At 51.1% G+C, this 18,170-nt stretch overlaps 2 protein-coding genes across 2 annotated transcripts in view; one reads left to right on the forward strand and one right to left on the reverse strand.

The window, feature by feature from the left end:
- LOC144246558 (uncharacterized) overlaps positions 1–18,170 on the forward strand; it is a 215,167-nt gene that overhangs the window by 95,092 nt on the left and 101,905 nt on the right. The window lies entirely within an intron of this gene.
- LOC146764370 (olfactory receptor 14C36-like) lies at positions 602–15,119 on the reverse strand. Its single transcript, XM_085564977.1, has 3 exons — positions 15,095–15,119; positions 4,489–5,333; positions 602–622 (listed from the first exon to the last, which is right to left on the reverse strand). Exons 1-3 carry the CDS (start codon positions 15,117–15,119, stop codon positions 602–604), a joined length of 891 nt encoding a protein of 296 aa, XP_085421103.1.

Consider the following 18,170-nt stretch of genomic DNA (forward strand, 5'->3'; position numbering starts at 1 on the left):
TGTGACACTGTGGGGCCTTGTGGAACCCAAGGGCCATTGTCACCCTGGGGGCCTCATGGAAGGAAGGGGCCACACTTCAGAAGCAAGCAGAACATTGGGACACCGCAGTGCGCCCTGAAACCAAGGGAACATGGAACAGGTCTGGCTGGCTTGGCCTCCCAGGGGCCACCTGACAGGTCCAACTGATCTTGGAATGTTGAGGGCTGCCTCTCATCCACCCCTGGAGAACTGAGGCTCTGTGCTTTCCTTCCTATGGAAAAGAACCATCCATCTTTCCAGGTGCTCACAGCCAAAATGTATATTCCCCCTGAAAAATTCCATATATGCAAGGGTTATCCCAGACAAAAGCTGCCAGGACAGAGAGCTCTGGCTGACCTTGTCCTCTGGTGGTCGCCTCTCATCTCAAGGAAGAGCTGAGGAAGGCATTTGGACAAGTTTAACTACTGGAACACCAATGAGTGTCTTGTCCTTTGGAAAACTCAGATGATCTTCTGATCATATGTGTATTTTTTCCTTCATTGTGCATCAAGAATGAAATATAATTTTCAGCTAAAAATATTATTATCACTCCCACAGTGTTACCTGACACAAAACACCTCATCTACATTTGGATCCAGGTCACCTGTAGAGGCAAACACAATAAAGAAACCAGCAGGAATTATTTGTCTCTGTTCCCATCTGTCACATCTCCTCTGGAGCTGGAGGTGCATCCCCAGCACTTGGGAGGGCTCAGAGGGTCACGAGCTCAGCTCCCACACAGAGAACTTGTGGACCTTGGATGCTCTTCCTGCCCCTGCCCGCTCAGCCAGGCTGAGATGGACACTGATGGTTTCTGTGCCAGGCTCTCCCAGCCCAGCCCAGCTCCCTGCCAGCTCTGCCAGCTGCCCTGAGCTCTGGGCAGCACCAAGGGCCTCTCCCCAGCACAGCCCAGCCGGCTCTGGCCCCACAGCTCTGCTCAGCCCAGGCTGCTCTGGGCACTGCCCCACGGCCTCAGCCCCCGCCAAGGGCACAGCAGCAGCTGCAGCTCAGCCAGGACTCAGCCCCACCATGGGGGAAGGGGCTTGGCCAAGGCCAAAGGAGCTCCCTGGCTGCCCTGCTCCCCTCTGCCTGAGGTGCTGAGAGCTCTGCAGCCCCTCCTGCCATCCCATCTGCCCAGGCCAGCACAAGAGCCCCGGCCCTGGGGCCCTCCAGAGCTGCTCCTGCTCCAGGCCCAGGGCCCATCCCAGAGCTGGGGCAGCCACAGAGCTGTGCCCATTTCTGCTCATTGCTGCTCTGATGGGGATGCATCCTCAGCCACTTGGAGGTTGCTGATGGATTTTACTACCCCAGGGTCCTCCTCTTCTTTCTTGAGCTCCTCTGTTCAGGAATTCTGTGAAAAAGACCCATAAATATATGTTCTAAACACCTGAAGAAGAAAAACCTCTGGGAATAATTGAAGACCTCAATTCCTCTGTGTTTAATGAGACAGATTTCTGAAGTTTATTCCAAGTGAATATACTATATTGAAAACAATGCAGAGATATTTTTTTTGTCCTGTTAAGTTTTCTTTTCCTGTTTATTGATTGATATCAGCAATGTCCAATTGATATTGATCCCCACACCTTCTAATACAGTCTAAAAATATATGAGAATCAAGACCCCTCATGGCTGACAATCAATCACACTTTGTCCCCGCTCCCTCCCTACCATTTCCCTCAGCCCCTGGTACTCCTAAGGATCAGGAATGTTGTGGCCAGCAGGAGCAGGGCAGTGATTCTTCCCCTGTGCTCAGCACTCGTTGGGCAGCACCTGAAGTGCTGTGTCCAGGAGTGCCCCCCCCAATTTAGGAAGGACATGGAGGGGCTGGAATGTGTCCAGAGACGACATCAAGGCTGGTGAGGGGTCTGGAGCACAAGTCCTGTGAGGAGTGGCTGAGGGAGCTGGGGCTGTTTATCCTGGAGAAGAGGAGTCTCAGAGGAGACCTCATCACTCTCTACAACTCCCTGACAGGAGGGTGCAGCCAAGTTGGGGTCAGGCTTTTTTCCCAGGGAACAGTGACAGGACAAGAGGACACAGCCTTCAGCTGCACCAGGGGATGTTTACGCTGGACATCAGGAAATATTCTTCGCACAAAGGGTGATTGAGCATTGGAATGGGCTTCCCAGGGAGGTGGGTGAGTCACTGTCCCTGGAAGTGTTTCAGGAAAGACTGGATGTGGCACTCAGTGCCATGGTCTGGGTGACAAAGTGGTGTTGGTTCCCAGGTTGGACTTGATGCTCTCCAAGGTCTTTTCCAGCCTGGTTGATTCTCTGATGATTGTGACACTGCAGGGCCCTGGGGAAGCAAGGGGCCATTGTGACACTGCAGGGCCTGGTGGCACTGAGAGGACCATGGTGACATGTGTACGACATGGCACCGCAGAGCCATGGGGCCACTGTGACACTGTGGGGCTGAATGGGAGCAAGGAGTGCATTGTGACAGTCTGGGTCCTGGTGGGACCACAGAGGTCACTGTGACCCAGCAGGGCTGTGTGGAACCATGCAGAGCTTTGTGACAGAGCAGGACCTCATGTCATGATGGGGCCATGGTGACACTGCAGCGCCCCAGGGAGCCACGGGGCCTGAACTGCTCCTCAGGAACTCACGGAATGAAGGAAACACGTTGGACACCGTGGTGGCCTTGGAACCAAGAGGCCATTGTGACACTGTGGAACCAAGGAGAGCATTGCTACCTGCCAGACCTCATGGAACCAAGGATCCACTGTGACACTGCAGGGTCTTGGGGACCACGGTGACATTGTGACACTGCAGGGCCCAAGGATTCAAGGGACTCTGTGACACCAAGGGGTCCCATGGAACCAAAAGGACATTGTGACACTGGGAGGCCTCATGGAATCATGGAGACCATTGGGACACTCTGGGGCCTCATGGAACCCTGGTGACACCAAGTTGTCTGGGAGTGTTGATCTGTTGGAGGGTAGGAGGGCTTGTAAGAGGCCGTCTGAAGACCCTCACTCATTTGCCTGCTGATTGCCATGAGCAGGAACTCCCTTCCCCCTCTGCAGTTCCGGCTTGGAGAAGGCAACAGTGCAGGTGCAGCCGCTGCACCGTTACGTTGGCTATTCCCAATGAGGCCTGGCAAAAACTTGGCAAGGACTTGGCAAAGACCCAGCATGGACCCAGCACCGAGTAGCCTACTGCAATTCCTGGTTCACTCTCCACCTTTAAGCTGAATGAACTGTTGGGGTGACTCTGGTGGTCTCTCACTGCAGACCCCTCATCTGCCTCATTACCACCGTGACAGATGGAGATCAAGAACCCTCTCCCCAAGGACTGAAACTGAGACCCTTACCACAAAGACTCGGGGGGGAGAATGACTGACCTGTTCTTCTCCAGTAACTTCAATGGACTTATTCTTCATTGTGTTTGTTCAGCCTTGATGATTTTCTGTAGATACACCTGTTCCCCCCATAGCAATTTCAATAGACTCTCATTGTTCTGCCTGTTCCCCCCTTTTCCCTCTGTGGACTATAACTGGACCCCTGGGTTAGGTAGAACTTTGGAGACTCTCCCCAACACAACAAGATGGATCCCCATTGTCCGGACCAGTGAGGACTCCGCCTGTGTTGGTAGCTATCCTCCCTTCTCTCTCTCTCTCTCTCTCTCTCTCTCTCTCTCTCTCTCTCTCTCTCTCTCCCCCTCTCTCTCTCCCTCTATCCTTTTTATTTCTTTTCTTTTATTGTTTTGGCCCCTAATAAAGGTACATTTGTTGTGATTAAACTTATAGTCCCATGCTGTTTGTCTTTTGCACTTTGGGATGGGCTAACAAACCATCACGACACACGGCTATAAGTGGATCCTGACAGGACTCTGCACAGGGCCCTGGACAGGCTGGATCCAGGGCCCAAATCCAACAAGGTGAGGTTTAACAAGACCAAGGCCCAAATCCTGCACTTTGGCCACAACAACCCCTGCAGTGCTACAGGCTGGGGACAGAGGGGCTGGACAGCAGCCAGGCAGAAAGGGACCTGCAGGGACTGAGGGACAGCAGGCTGGACACGAGCCAGCAGAGTGCCCAGGTGGCCAAGAAGGCCAATGGCTCCTGACCTGGATCAGGAATGGTGTGGCCAGCAGGAGCAGAGCTGCTGTGCCAGCACTGATCTGCCCCAGCTCTGCACACAGACATTGCTGCTGCAGCTCCAGAGAAGGCAACAAAAGGGCATCTGTGCAGAAAACTCTGCTGGGAGATCCATTAGTTCCTTGAAAGCCACCAGAAGTGCAGCCCCTCATTGACACAGACTGTGGCCACAGGGAAGGTGGAGAGAACCAAGATATAAGAATTGGCAAAAACCATATTTCTTTGTGGACAGCATTAAAATGTAAAACAAAGAAAAACAACCTCCAAAGGAAACCAACAAGAAGTATCAAAATTACTTTTATTAAAAGTTATTTGTAGAAATTGGCCAGCAGTTTAATGTTCCTGAATGCATCCAGTCATCAGTGTCCACACTGCAGCCTTGAGCTCCTGGTTCCTCAGGCTGTAGATGAGGGGGTTCAGGGCTGGAGGCACCACCGAGTACAGAACTGACAGGGACAGATCCAGGGATGGGGAGGAGATGGAGGGGGGCTTTAGGTGGGCAAGCATGAGACTGCTGACAAACAGAGAGACCACGGCCAGGTGAGGGAGGCAAGTGGAAAAGGCTTTGTGCCGTCCCTGCTCAGAGGGGATCCTCAGCACAGCCCTGAAGATTTGCACATAGGAGAAAACAATGAACACAAAACAACCAAATACCAAACAGGCACTGACAGCAATGAGCCCAAGTTCCCTGACGTAGGAATTGGAGCAGGAGAGCTTGAGGATTTGTGGGATTTCACAAAAGAACTGGTCCAGGGCATTGCCATGGCACAGGGGCAGGGAAAATGTATTGGCTGTGTGCAGCAGTGAATAGAGAAAGGCACTGGCCCAGGCAGCTGCTGCCATGTGGGCACAAGCTCTGCTGCCCAGGAGGGTCCCGTAGTGCAGGGGTTTGCAGATGGACACGTAGCGGTCATAGCACATGATGGTCAGCAGGAAATACTGTGATCCAAGGAAGAAGATAAGCAGAAATACCTGTGCAGCACATCCCTTGTAGGAGATGTTCCTGGTGTCCCAGAGGGAATTGTGCATGGCTTTGGGGACAGTGGTGCAGATGGAGCCCAGGTCGCTGAGGGCCAGGTTGAGCAGGAAGAAGAACATGGGCGTGTGCAGGTGGTGGCCGCAGGCTACGGCGCTGATGATGAGGCTGTTGCCCAGGAGGGCAACCAGGGAGATGCCCAGGAAGAGGCAGAAGTGCAGGAGCTGCAGCTGCCGCGTGTCTGCCAGTGCCAGCAGGAGGAAGTGGCTGATGGAGCTGCTGTTGGACATTTGCTGTGGCTGCACATGGGCACCTGTTCATGGAGAAAGGACAGGGACTAGTCAGGAGAGGCTGCTTGGAGCCAAACCTGGGCCATTCCCTGCAGCCTGTCCTGCTGGGACTCACCCAACCTTGTTCCTGCTCTGGGAAAACCTTCACCCAGGTCCCTGCCTGAGCTCCAGTTGTGCTGGCTGAGTGTGCCAGGAGCAGCCAGGGCTGTGTGTGGGGGCTCTCAAGGAGCCATCCCTGCCCTGCTGCCCTGCTGTGGCCATTTGGCAGAGGGACAAGGCAGGATATTCAGTATTTGTCAGAGGAATTGCTCATACTGCAGAAGGGTTTGGCACCATCTGCACTACCAAGTCTGGAGGACATGGACAGCAGGGAAAACATGTAGGGAATGTTTTTCCTACCCACACACCATTGCTGGCTCTCTGAGGTCAGAAATCCCCAATATTCCTGCTGCACTCAGAGTTTGGCACTGAGAGATGTGAGAGGCAAAGGATTCTCTGTGGCTGAGGGAAGGTGACGGGCTGGATGGGCTTGTTCCCCTACCTGCAGAGGTGATGCTGCTGCTGCCCAGGGCTGAGGAGTGGCTGAAGGCCCTTTGGGAGGCTCCCAGCAGAGACACTGACCACCCAAAGTCACAGTTCTGGCGTCTCTGTAAATGTTCAAACATTCCTTTGATGATCCCTTCAACTCAGAATGTTCTGTGATTCTGGGATTACAATTCCTGTTCTGATTCTCTCATCCCTCTGTTGTCTATAATGGAAACAGAAAAAAAGGATCTTTGCAATAGTGTTAGAGCAGTAAAGTAAAAACCAGACCTTTATTGGAAGCTTCCAGGTGTCCCAAGGGGATGAGGAACATTCAAACTCTTATTTAAACAATTTATTATTCTTGATTAATTAGGATATTTAATAGGAACATCCAAGAAGAGATTCAGTTGCCCCAGTTACACACCCCTGGCTCAACCCATTGGAGTAGGTCCAAGGCTTCTTTGCCCAGCTTTTTGTTACCACTGCTCACATTCTAAAACCAAAATGCTTTTCTTGTAGGTCCACTTCCTGATAGTAAGACTATGTAGTATTTTAAAAATATATTTAGAAAATCAGCTTATTTTTCTTAAATCTAGGAGAAAGGTAAGGAAACCTTTCTACAGTTATTTTAGGACTATTATTATATTATCTATATAATAGTTGTTAGAGTTAATTAAGAGTTTAATAGAGTTAGGTAAGAATTATAGTTTTATAACAATTTCATAGTAAGTTCCAGAACTAAAAATATGTGAAAAATATATGAAAAGCAAAAATCTTTTTGTCACCAAACCAACTGTCCCATCCTGCTCCAAGCAGGAAATTGAAAACACTCTCAGGAAAGCTCCTGATCTTCACAGCACTCCCATCATACCTTCTTTGGGAAGTGTCCTCCGGAGCTGTGCCCAGGCTGGTCTGGAGCTGGAGCAGCCCTGCCCCAGCCAGCCCCTTTCAGCAGCAGCACCTGCCCTGCTCAGGGTGGCTCCTTCCCCCCACAGCTCCTGGCCAGCGCTGGGAGCAGCTCCAGGGCCGGCTGAGAGCTGTCCCTGGCAGGCAGCAGAGTCCCTGGCCCAGCACAGCGCCCTGGGCTGCAGGACCCTGCTCTGCAGGACAGCCCTGGGCACCCCTGGCTGCTCTGCACAGGAGATGAGCAGAGAATGCACTCACAGGGTCTGTGGGCATTGGGATGTTCCAGCTTTAGGAGATCTCTCCAGGAGCTGCAGCTGCATTGTCCTGCAGCCAGAGGTTCCTGTGCCAAGGGCTGGCAGTGATTCTGCCCCAGGCACTTCTCAGCCCCTTCCCAGCCCTGACTGATTGAAGCTCTCTGTGCCTCTGTGCTGTGCCCGGGCTGGCTGCAGGCAGTGCCCCAGCCCTGCTGGGCTGGGAGAAGAGCTGCTCAGCAAGAGAAATGTGCTTTTGAAGCTCTGCTTGGTTACCAGCATCACCCTCTGTGCCAGGAGCCCGGCCCAGCTCAGCAGCACAGACACAGCACAAGGACTTTAATGACCCTCTGGGGCTTTGTGCTCAGGCCCTGAACACCAGGCCCTGGGAGGGAGCTGCAGAAACCTCTGGAGAACTCCAAGTCAGAATCCAACTCCAAAGTTTCTTGGACTTTTAATGGGTCCCACTGAGGGACACGACTGAGAAAGTGTCCCCAGGCCCCAGGCAGAGCAGAGAACTGGAGGCACTGATGCCAGGTGGGGACAAAGAGAAGCCAAGTCTTGGTGCCCTGGGGCACAGCAGGGTCTGTGCCACCAAGGGCTGTGAGGAGACACCTTGTCCTGAGGCCCTGGGGCCTCCTGGCACAGCCCCAGCCAGGCTGGGCACTGTCAGCCCCTGGTCCTGCCCTCAGCATCCCCCCCCATGCCCACATCCCAGTGGCCTCAAGGATCTGCTGGAAGGAGTCCCTGGGGAGCCTTGGTCAGGAATGGCCCTGGGGGCTCCTTCATGCTCCCAGGGACTGCAGGTTTTTCAAAGGACTTTGGCTTTTGCTTTTGCCTTGGAGTCTCTGAGAGTTTTGTGCAATCATGGCCTCCAATTATCTCCTGAAATTAGTCCCTGCAGAGTCTTTGTCAGTCACAGTACTTAGTGGGGCTCATTAATGCTTCAAGGTACTTCAGTTCTTTTAAGGTACTTGGTGTTTCACTTTTGTTACAGACTTTGTGAGAAGTTTGTGCAATCATGGCCCCAGTTATCTGCTTTAATGAGTCCTGTGAGAGCTTTGTACTGACACTCAGTGGGGTTCATTAATACTCTGAGATACTCAACTTTTGTGAGGGTCTTTGAATTCTTCTTCCAAAACTGAGAGGTTTTTGTGCCATTTTGAGTGTCTGAGAGGTTTTTGTGCCATCCTGGCCTCCAGTTCACTCCTCCAAGGAGTCCATCAGGAACCGTTGTTGGGGATGGACCTCAGTGGGTCCCATTAATACCTCGAGAAACTTTGGGGTTTTTTTCTGACTTTTGCCTCCTGGAAAGGTTTGTGCAATCTCCTCTCAGGCCCTGAGGTTCCAGGGCTCAGCTCCAAATGCAGCACGGGGCTCATTAGGATCAAGCAAGTCCTGACAAACCATGGCTGTGCCTCGATTTCCCTCTTGTCTGGGGCAGTTCATCAGGAAGATTTCTATGGTGGTTTCCGTTTGCCTATTTGATATTTCTCGGTCAACGCATCAATTAGTGTGGTGGGTTCAGTGCTGGCTAATTACCAGTGCACTCACTAGAATATACTTACTCATTTCCTGCTGTGAGATAGGATTAGGAGAAAGGCAAAGTGGGCTCAAAACTTTAAAGAATGTAAAGAAAAGTTTATTAACAGTAACTAAATGAAAGAGTAATAAGAATATGAACAAAACTTTCAGATCACATCCTCTCTCCATACAACCTGACAATGTAGAGACAAAACCTAAAATTTTCAAGTCAGTTTACCACCTCTAGAATATTCTAATCTTTCTTCAGTTCACATCAGGAGAGAAGTACCTCTTGTTAATGTTATGGAGAATTCTCCACAAGAAAACAGTTATCTCATGGCTTTTCATTTCCATGAATAACCACTGCCTGGAAAAATCTTCAATTGTGAAGTCCCTCCGATGTTTTCACAGCTTTTCCCACAGCTGTGTTTAGCGGCCATGCCAACTTATGGGGTATTAGTTTCAAGATGAGCTGTTTAAGAGCAAAGGATCTCTTCATCTATTTATGAAATCATCTTCATCTCTGGGAACAGACGCCTTCTTCTCTCCCTGAGGGCACAGGGTCTCATCACTCTTCTCTCTTTCAATGTTCAGACTTCTCATGGGATTACAGCTACTTCAACATTTGCTTACTTTAGCATGGAGGTCTTTGCTGAACAAGTCATCTCTCCATGTTTTCAATGCCTTATAGGGAAAAAGAGAGTCCTATGTATCAATGACATCCTTCTCCATAGCTTTACCAGAGGATTTCAGCCCCAAGATCAAGGCATCTCCTCATCCCTCCCATCTGGGACTCGACTTCCTCTTCCCTGACCTCAGTGTCTTCACGTTGCTCCTCTGTGTGCCTGCCCTGTGTCTTTTCTCTCACTGGAGGGAGGATGGAAGCTCTGGAAGAGTCAATATCTACCCCTGGGCCTGCATATGGCTATTTGACTCCGGCTGGGCTTGATGGCCAATTCTTATTTTGGCCATGGTTCCTGGACATGAGGACCAGTTATTTTGCATAGGAATGAAGGAACAGAGTCCCACTGTTTTAGGGGCAAATGAGAAGTGACTACCTAAGGACAAGGCCAGACAGATCTGCCAGATTCTGTTCTTAGAGATACCCTTGAATACAGGACATTTTTTAGGCAGAGTATCAGTTTTGGCAATGGGCATCTGAAAAGACAGACAGTTCTTTTCCATACAGAGGAGAGCACGGAGCTGCAGTTCTCCAGGAGCTGATGAGAAGCAGCCCTTGACATCCCAACATCAGCCAGACCTGTCAGGTGGCCCCTGGCAGGCCAAGCCAGACAGACCTGGTCCATGTTCCCTCGCTTCCTTGGGGCCCCACAGTGTCCCAATGGTCCCTTGCTTCCAGGAGACCCTGAGGTGTCACAATGTACCCTTGGTGACACCAGGCCCTGAAGGGTCAGAATGGTCTCCATGGTTCCATCTGCCCCACAGAGTCATAATGGTCTCTGGGTCCATGAAGCCCCACGGTGTCACCATGGCCCCTTGGTTCCATGGGCTCCAGTGGTGCCACAATGATCCCCTTGGTTCCATGAGGTGCCCACAGTGTCACAGTGATCTCCATGTGACGGGAAGAATCGAGCCCCAGTGTGGCAGGGGCAGTCACCAGAGGCCAAGGCCAGCCAGACTTGACGGTACTGGCAGATTTTGGCTGGGAACAAACCTTGGATATAGGGAATTTTAGAGGTGAGATCACAGTTTCAGATATGGACACCTGGAGAAGTACAGGTTTATCCATAGGAAGGAAAGCCCAGAGCCAAAGTGTTTCAAAGGCAGATGAAGAAAGAGGTGGCTTCTGGGAGGCTGAGACAGCCAGACATGATCTTCATGGCAGCTTTTGTCATGGAGGAATCCTTGCATACACAGAATTTGGGAGGAGGAATCTCAATTTTGATCACAGACATCTTGAGAAGAAGGACAATTCTTTTCATTGGAAGGGAAGCACCAAGCCCCAGTGTTTCAAAAGCAGATGACAAGCAGCTCCCAAGAGGCCAAGGGCAGCCAGACCTGTCTGTTCTGGCAGTTTTCACTTGGGAGCAATCCTTGGATGTACAGATTTTTGGAGGAGGAATCCCAGTTTTGGCCATGGCCCATGGAGGAGAAAGAGAGTTCTCTCCCATAGGAAGGAGAGCCCAGAGCCCCAGTGCTCCAGGGCAGGTGAGAAGCAGCCCTCGACATGCCAAGGTGGTCAGGTGGTCCCCAGGAGGCCCAGCCAGCCAGACCTGGTCCGTGTTCCCTTGGTTTGGTGGTGATGCCTTGAGAGGCTGCCTAGAACAGAGCTAGGCAGGGTTAAAGGAATAAAGCAGGTATTTATTAAAAGGCCTTCAAGGGATACACCTTGGGCAGATACACCAGGCACCTTGAGCCTGGCTCTGGCTCCATCCTAAATGGAGTCCAGGTCACAAGTTTTCACTGGGGCAAACAGGGAGATTTGGTCTGGCAGGATGTGTAAAACAATCTCCTGTAATATCTACTTGTTCTTACACAGAGCACTTGGCTGCAGGGACACATTCCCATCGTTCCTGCCCAGGTTTCAGGATTCAAACACTGCTGTCCTTCCCAGGAGCTGTACTTCATCTGCCTCAGGAGGGCCTTTTGGCCTCTGGAGCCACACTCTGGCTCCATTATTAGCACTGCTGGATCCAAACCCTTTATCTCCACCAACAGTAGTGATTTGAGGTGGATCTCCTTTTTTCCCAATTGTTTTAAACACTGACAATATCAATAACTGTGCTACCCTGTCATGGGGTTGAATAATCCAATCTTGTTCAGTATTCTTTAACCAAATTACTTCATTTTCCCCTTGATAATCTGCATCAGTTCCTCCTCCCATGACATGAGCACTTTGCAAGGCCAAGCTCCAGTGAGCAGTTACCAAACCAAAGTGTCCTGGAGGAATCTGGATTCCTGTTCCTGCATTGTTAACTCTCATTTGCTTCTGAATTATCCTAACTAATTCCACTGGATGAAGGTCCAGCCCTGCAGCTTCTGGGCTGGCCCTGCCAGGGCCATCACACCCAGAACAATTTCCCAGGCAGTCCCAGTCTCACTGTCCAGGGCTGTATTTGCACACTGGGAGCAGCTGTGCACAGCCAGGGGGTTCCCATTTCCCCAGGGGCCATTGTTAAGGGCATGGAGCACATCTGGGAGATGGGTTCTCCATGGGGACAGGTTCCCAGGACAGGTTCATTCTTTCAACTGCACTTTGAACAACCCCTTCTCCTCCACCTCCTCCTCTTCATCTTCCTCCTTCTCATTCCCATCCTTGTCCTCATCCTCATCCTCATCCTCATCCTCATCCTCATCCTCGTCCTCGTCCTCGTCCTCCTCCTCCTCTTCCTCCTCCTCTTCCTCCTCCTACTGGTCTTCCTCGTCCTCCTTGTCCTCTTCCTCCCCCTCGTCCTCCTCCTCCATTTATGCGTCCTCCCCCTCCTCCTCCTCCTCCTCCTTGTCCTGGTCAGCCTTATCCTCCTCCTCATCATCATCATCCTCTACATCCTAATTCTCATCCTCTTCCTCTTCCTATTCCTCCTTCTCCTCCTTGTCCTCCTCGTCCTCCTCCTCCTTGTCCTCCTTGTCCTCCTCGTCCTTCTTGTCCTCTTCATCCTTGTCCTTTTCCTCATCCTTGTCCTTCTCCTCCTCCTCATCCTCATCCTCCTCCTTATACTCTGCATCCTTATCCTCCTCCTACTCCTCATCATCCTCCTCTTCATCCTCATTCTCCTCCTTCTCCTCCTCCTCATCTCCCTCCTCCTCTTCCTCCTCGTCCTCCCCATCCTGCTCATTCTCATCCTCCTCATCTTTCTCCTCCTGGTCCTCATCCTTCTCCTCCTCCTCCTTTTCTTTATTCTCCTCCTTGTCCTCCTCCTCTTCCTGTTCATCTTCCTTTTCTTCCTCATCCTCCTCCTCCTCGTCCTCCTTTTCCTCCTCATCTTCATCCTTTTCTGCATCCGCATCCTCCTCCTCATCCTCGTCCTCCTCCTCCTTCTTCTCCTCCTCATCATCATCGTCCTCCTTGTCCTCGTTCTCTCTCTTCCTCCTCCTACTCCTCTTCCTTGTCCTCCTCCTCCTCCTCCTCGTCCTCCTTGTCCTTGTCCTCCTTGTCCTCATCCTCGTCGTCCTCCTCCTTCTCCTCTGAGTGTGGTTCTCAGGATTCAATGACTCTAGGATTCCAGGAACCTGGAACTATGGGATTCCATGGCTCTGTGACCCCATGGATGGATTCAGGACTGTCTCCAAGGCCACGAGGGAACGTTGGTGCCAGCGGGACGGGCTGCAGTGCAGGGGCACCAACAGCTGAGAGGCGACTGCAGCTGCTGCTGCTGCTGCTGCTGCTGCTGCTGCTGCTTGTGGGGGTGCTGCTGGCAGGGGCAGGGCCTTGGTGTGGCTGAGCGTTTCCATCTCAGCCGGTGAGTTCCTGGGAGCTCAGGACAGAGCCAGGACTGACCCAGGCTGGCACTGCACTAGAGGATGAACACAGAGAATGGAAAGTGCCCATGGAGTGCTTCCGAGCAGGTCTGTGGGAAGGACGAGGGAGGGAGGATGAATCCCCTGCCCAAGGCTGCCAAGGGAAAGGCTTTGGGAGGGAAAGGAAGCCTTGACCTGCACGAAGCCCCTTCAAGGGCCCAGTTGCCCACGCTGAGCAGGATTTCATCGAGCTTTGTCTCATGACAGTGTCAGGGTCAGAAGTGGTGGGAGCAGCTGGAAAGCAGGGCCGTGTATTCCCTCCCCCCAGCCCATTTGGGAACATCTGGGCAAGGTCTCCATTGTCTGCCTGCAGCCAGCTTGGGAGGCCCTTCCTCTCCTCCTCCTGCTTGGGGGACTGGGCTTGGTTTCTTCCGTCATCTGCAATGCTGAGCTTCTCTCTCCTCAAACCCGGCTGCTCAAGTTTCTGTCCCTGTGTCTCGCACCTTCCTCCTCTTCCTCCTCACCACGTGCTCATGGAGCCTCTTTGGGCAGCTGGACTGGAACTGGCAGCAGCAGGTGTGCCCTGAGGAGCACCTCTGGCCTCCAGCCTTTCTGCAGGGCTGGCCAGAGCCTTCCTGCCAGGGGTGAGCCTCTTTCCTGTCTCTTCCCAAGGCAATATAGTCTGGATCTTGGCTCTGTCCTCCTTTCTTTCTCTTTCAGGGAAGGATCAGCCATGGCTGAAGGAATCTTCCATAGGTACCTGGTGCTGATGGCCATTGTCAGCATCAACCTGCCCCCTGGAAAAAATGGGATTTCTCCTGAGGACGACAAAGGAATTGTCCAGAGGATGAAGGAGCAGGAGGTAACCCTTCAGCAGCACCAGCTGCACTTGGAGGAGGAAATTGCAGACCTGGAAGCCAGACAGGAGTGTCTGGCATGGCCTCTGTGGGAAATGGAGGAAAGATCCATTGTCACACATGGACAGTGGTTTGCTTGGCTGTCCCTGCCACATTCATGATCTGGAGGCAGCATAGGAATGGAGCCAGAGGGGAGCACAGAGAAGAAAAGACTGACCTGGGGCTTCTGGGGAAAGCCTGGAAAGGAGTGGCCTTCCTGACAAAGCCCTTGGGCTGCTCAGGACCATTTGCATCTCACTGGGCAGAACTGGAGGATTCTTCCAGCATTTGTGGATAGATTTGTTGAATTACCTGTGTTCAAAAAAAGGGGAACTGGAAAGGGTTCTTTCAAAGTGTGACTCCTCCCTATTCCATCAGCAATAGTCTCACAGGATTTATGGGTCAGGAACATGTACCACACATGGCAGGGAAGCTGGGCAAGCAGTGAGTGCTGTAGCAGCAGGGCCAAAACAGTGCAAGAGCCAGCGCCAAACAGGCTGAGGCAGCCAGGCCAATCTCATCATTCCAGGGCTCTGGGCTGAACACACAGCTTCAATAACGTCAGGTGTGCTCCCCACAGAGCCTTCTGCAGAGCTCTGGGTGAGGACTGCCAGCTTTCCTCTTTATTTTGTATCAATGTTCTGGTTTGAAAGAAAAACCAGTGAGAGACTTTAAGTCAGAAATACAATGTATTGGGAAAAGAGAAAAAAAAAACAAAAATATGTGCAATAATATAAAAAGAAGACCACTGACAAAGTCAGAATACAACCTAACCACCTCTCTGGCCAGCATGCTGGTAACAGTCCAAATTGGAGTGGGTGCAGTCTTCTTGGATTGGCAGATGTGGTTGCTGTGTCTTCTTGGAAACCTGTGGAAAGGCTGCCTCTCTGTCTAGAAAGTCCTGGTTTTATCCAGGTGGGAATGCCTAGCTCCTCCCCCCTGGCCGGAGCATCTCACAATTGGCTGATGTTATTCTGAGTCACGAGTTGTGTCCTTGATCACCTGTTGAACAGAAATGGCTCCTGGAGAGTATCTCTGAGCAATGTGGCAAGACATTGATGGGGCTATTAACAGGAGTTAAGGAAAAATGCCCAGAGGCAGCTCCTACTCAGATGGTAATAAGAAAAATCTTGGTGCTCCAATCTTGGACAATCAGAAAAGGAAATTTTTCTCTCGTTTTGCCAATCTTACCTATGCAGATGTGATGGGAGGCCATCTCTCTGTTTGTGTAGGTGTTGAACCTGGGAAAGACAGTCTGTAGTGTCAGCTGGATACCTGAGGGCTGTCACATAAGCAGTAAGGGTGAACTGTCAATGTAAATCATTATAAAGAATGTAGTATGTTCCAGTCCCTCTTAACATTAAAATTCAGTGCCACCTGTGGCTCCAGTGGGCTGTGGATTAGGCATGTGTCTTTACCAAAAATGTAATGGTTATTATAATACTTTTCAATTGGGATTGGGCTCAAAAGCAGGAGGATCTTGGTGTGAAATTAGTATTCAGCCTAAACATTACAACTAATTATGAGTTTTATTGAATAAATGCACATGCACAAATGTGCCAGCAGTTAGACTCTTTAATGAGTAGCTTTGAGGCATTTTTTCATTTAGTCTGTAGTGTGAACTTCAGTGCCTGCAGACTTACATATTAAATTTCTCTCTTGGTCACCACTTGATGATTATCATCACTAGCATTAAATTCTTAGTGTTGTGAGGAGGTGGGAAATAGATAAGAAAGTCTATTGGGTTTGCATGGCCAGGTTTTGGTAGGTGAAGTAATGGTTTCTGTAAGAAGCTGTTGGATGTTCCCCCATGCCCACAGAGCAAATGCCAGCCAGCTCCAGGAGAGGCCCACTGGCCTGGGCCGGGCCTGTCAGGGATGTGCTGATGCCTCTGTTATTGCTGTGAATATGTAAACTCACTGAAGAAGGGAAAAGCAATTGCAGCAAAGGAATTGTGTCCAGAAAGGAGTGAGGATGTGTGAGAGGAGCAGCCCTGCAGACAGCCAGGTCCGTGCAGGAGGGGCAGGAGGTGCTCCAGGCACAGGGATGCTGAGATTGCCCTGCAGCCCTGGGGCAGCCCTGGGGAGGCAGCTGAGCCCTGAGCACAGGGAGGGCACGGGGATGCTGAGATTGCCCTGCAGCCCTGCAGGAGCACATGCCCCAGCAGGAGGATGCCTGAGAGGAGGCTGTGAGCCCGTGGGAGGACTGTGCTGGAACAGATTGCTGGCAGGGACCTGCAGACCTGTGGAGAGAGGAGCCCACCCCAGAGGAGGTTTTCTGGTTGGACGTGTGATCCTGGGGGGACCCAAGCTGGAGCAGGCTGTCCTTGAAGGACTGCGCTCTGTAGAAGAGTGATCCCCGTTGGAACAGTTTGGGAAGAACTTGTCAGGAAAATTAATCCACAAACACCAGAGCTTTATGTCATTGTCACAGGCCCCAGGCTGGGTAATAATTAGCATTGACTCCAGAATTCACAGAAGGCTGATCAACCTCTTTATTATATTATATATCATTGTTAAGGAACCCATTGCTTTTATACAGTTATAATACACCTGGACCTAATTGGTCCACAAATCCAAATACCACCGCCATTGGCTAATTAAAAAAACACCCTTTGGTAAACAAATCTCCATAACATATTCCACATTTTTATGTCACCAGGTGCAGCAAGTGAAGATAAGAATTTTTTCTCATTCTTTTCTCTGATCTTCTCACAGCCTGCCCCCAGGACAATGCCTGGGAAAGTTGTTTCTCTCTGTGGCCAGAGAGCTACTGCCACAGGTTTATGTCCTAAACAGAGACAGAGGAGTCCTTTCATTTTATTCAAATAAAGGGAGAGGCCATGGGGCATTCCCTTGAGGTCTTTCCAATTTTTGGAGGAAGCAGTCTCCTTTTTATCCTAATTTCCCTTCTGTCTTTCCACACTGAATGAGGCACTTAAACGGTACAGACTTCCTGATATGCCTGATACCAAAGATTCCCCTCTAATATATGACATTCACTTTTAGATTTTAATTTTCATGGAATCTATGTTTTTTCCCCATCCTTTCTTTCATCTTTCAATATCGAATTTCATTTATCAGTAAACCTACAGTTCGTTTGTTGTCTGAGATTGAGAGGCCAGATGTTTTCTATTGCCATCTGTGTAGCAGTTGCCTCTGGACTGTTTTCCTTATCTCCTGTGAATGGGCCCATCAATGTTTCCCACATGGCTCAGAGATAACTCCCTCCAGAGCCATTTCTGTTTAACAGGGGATCAAGTGTTGCAGCATTTCTGAGAGACAGAGGTCATGATTTATGTTTGGAATGAGATTTGAGCTACTCCGGTCTAGGCCTCAGATTTGGGCCTTGTGAGGCCTTCCAGCCTCTGACGCAGTTAGAAATTAAGAGTTTGTGGTGCAGTTAGAAATTGTATTAAGGTGTGATGGGGAGCACTGGGCTGTCTGGGTGTGAAGTAGTATAGGTTTACAGTGTAAGGTTTCAGCCACCTTAAGACAAAGATAAACAATGTTAGCTTGCCAATCAAAGTGCCTTTGTAAATTGTAAACTATGTAGATGTGTATAAAAACTGCCATCTTCTCTCAAACAAGAGGAGAACATTGCATTAATAATATTGGTTGGATGTGCGTTCTGTCCGGCCAGCTTTCCCGTTTTATGACATTCCTGGCTTTTATCAAGGACCCACCGTGTTACTCAGAATGACATCAACCCATGGTGAGATGCTCCATCCAGGGGGAAGAGCTAAACATTCCCACCTAGATATATCCTGGGATTTCTAGACAGAGAGGCAGCCTTCCCACAGGTTTCCAAGAGGACACAGCTGGGGTTTTCCACTGGACCAACTACACCTTTCCTACAGGACCACTGCTCCAACAGAAACCAGCTTTGGCTGCCCTCTGGCAGAGAAGCCCTTTTGGGGCACAGGTTTCTGGGGCAGGAGACGGGCACCGGTGCTGCCAGGGCTCGGGGGAACTCTGCTTGGGCGGGGACTGTGCCTCACCTGCTGCTGTCAGCACTGCCCGGGCCCCAGGGCTCAGAGCAGCATTCCTGCCCTGGCCCACACGTTCCTGGTCTGTGTCCCACGGCCGTGCTCAGGATGGCCACCATGTGGGACGTGTCCCGAGGAGGCCGTGCCAGCTTCTGTGGAGGACCCGTGCCCTTCCCGCTGCGGCTGCGTCGGCAGCTGCGGGGGCTCCTGCTGCTCTGAGCCCGCAGAGCAGGGCAGCGTTTGCTGATGGGCTGAGCCCTTCCTAAAGATCCTGTTGGG

The sequence above is a fragment of the Lonchura striata genome, chromosome 35 (genome assembly GCF_050655825.1).
Source record: "Lonchura striata isolate lonStrDom1 chromosome 35, ASM5065582v1, whole genome shotgun sequence".
Lineage (NCBI taxonomy): Eukaryota > Metazoa > Chordata > Aves > Passeriformes > Estrildidae > Lonchura > Lonchura striata.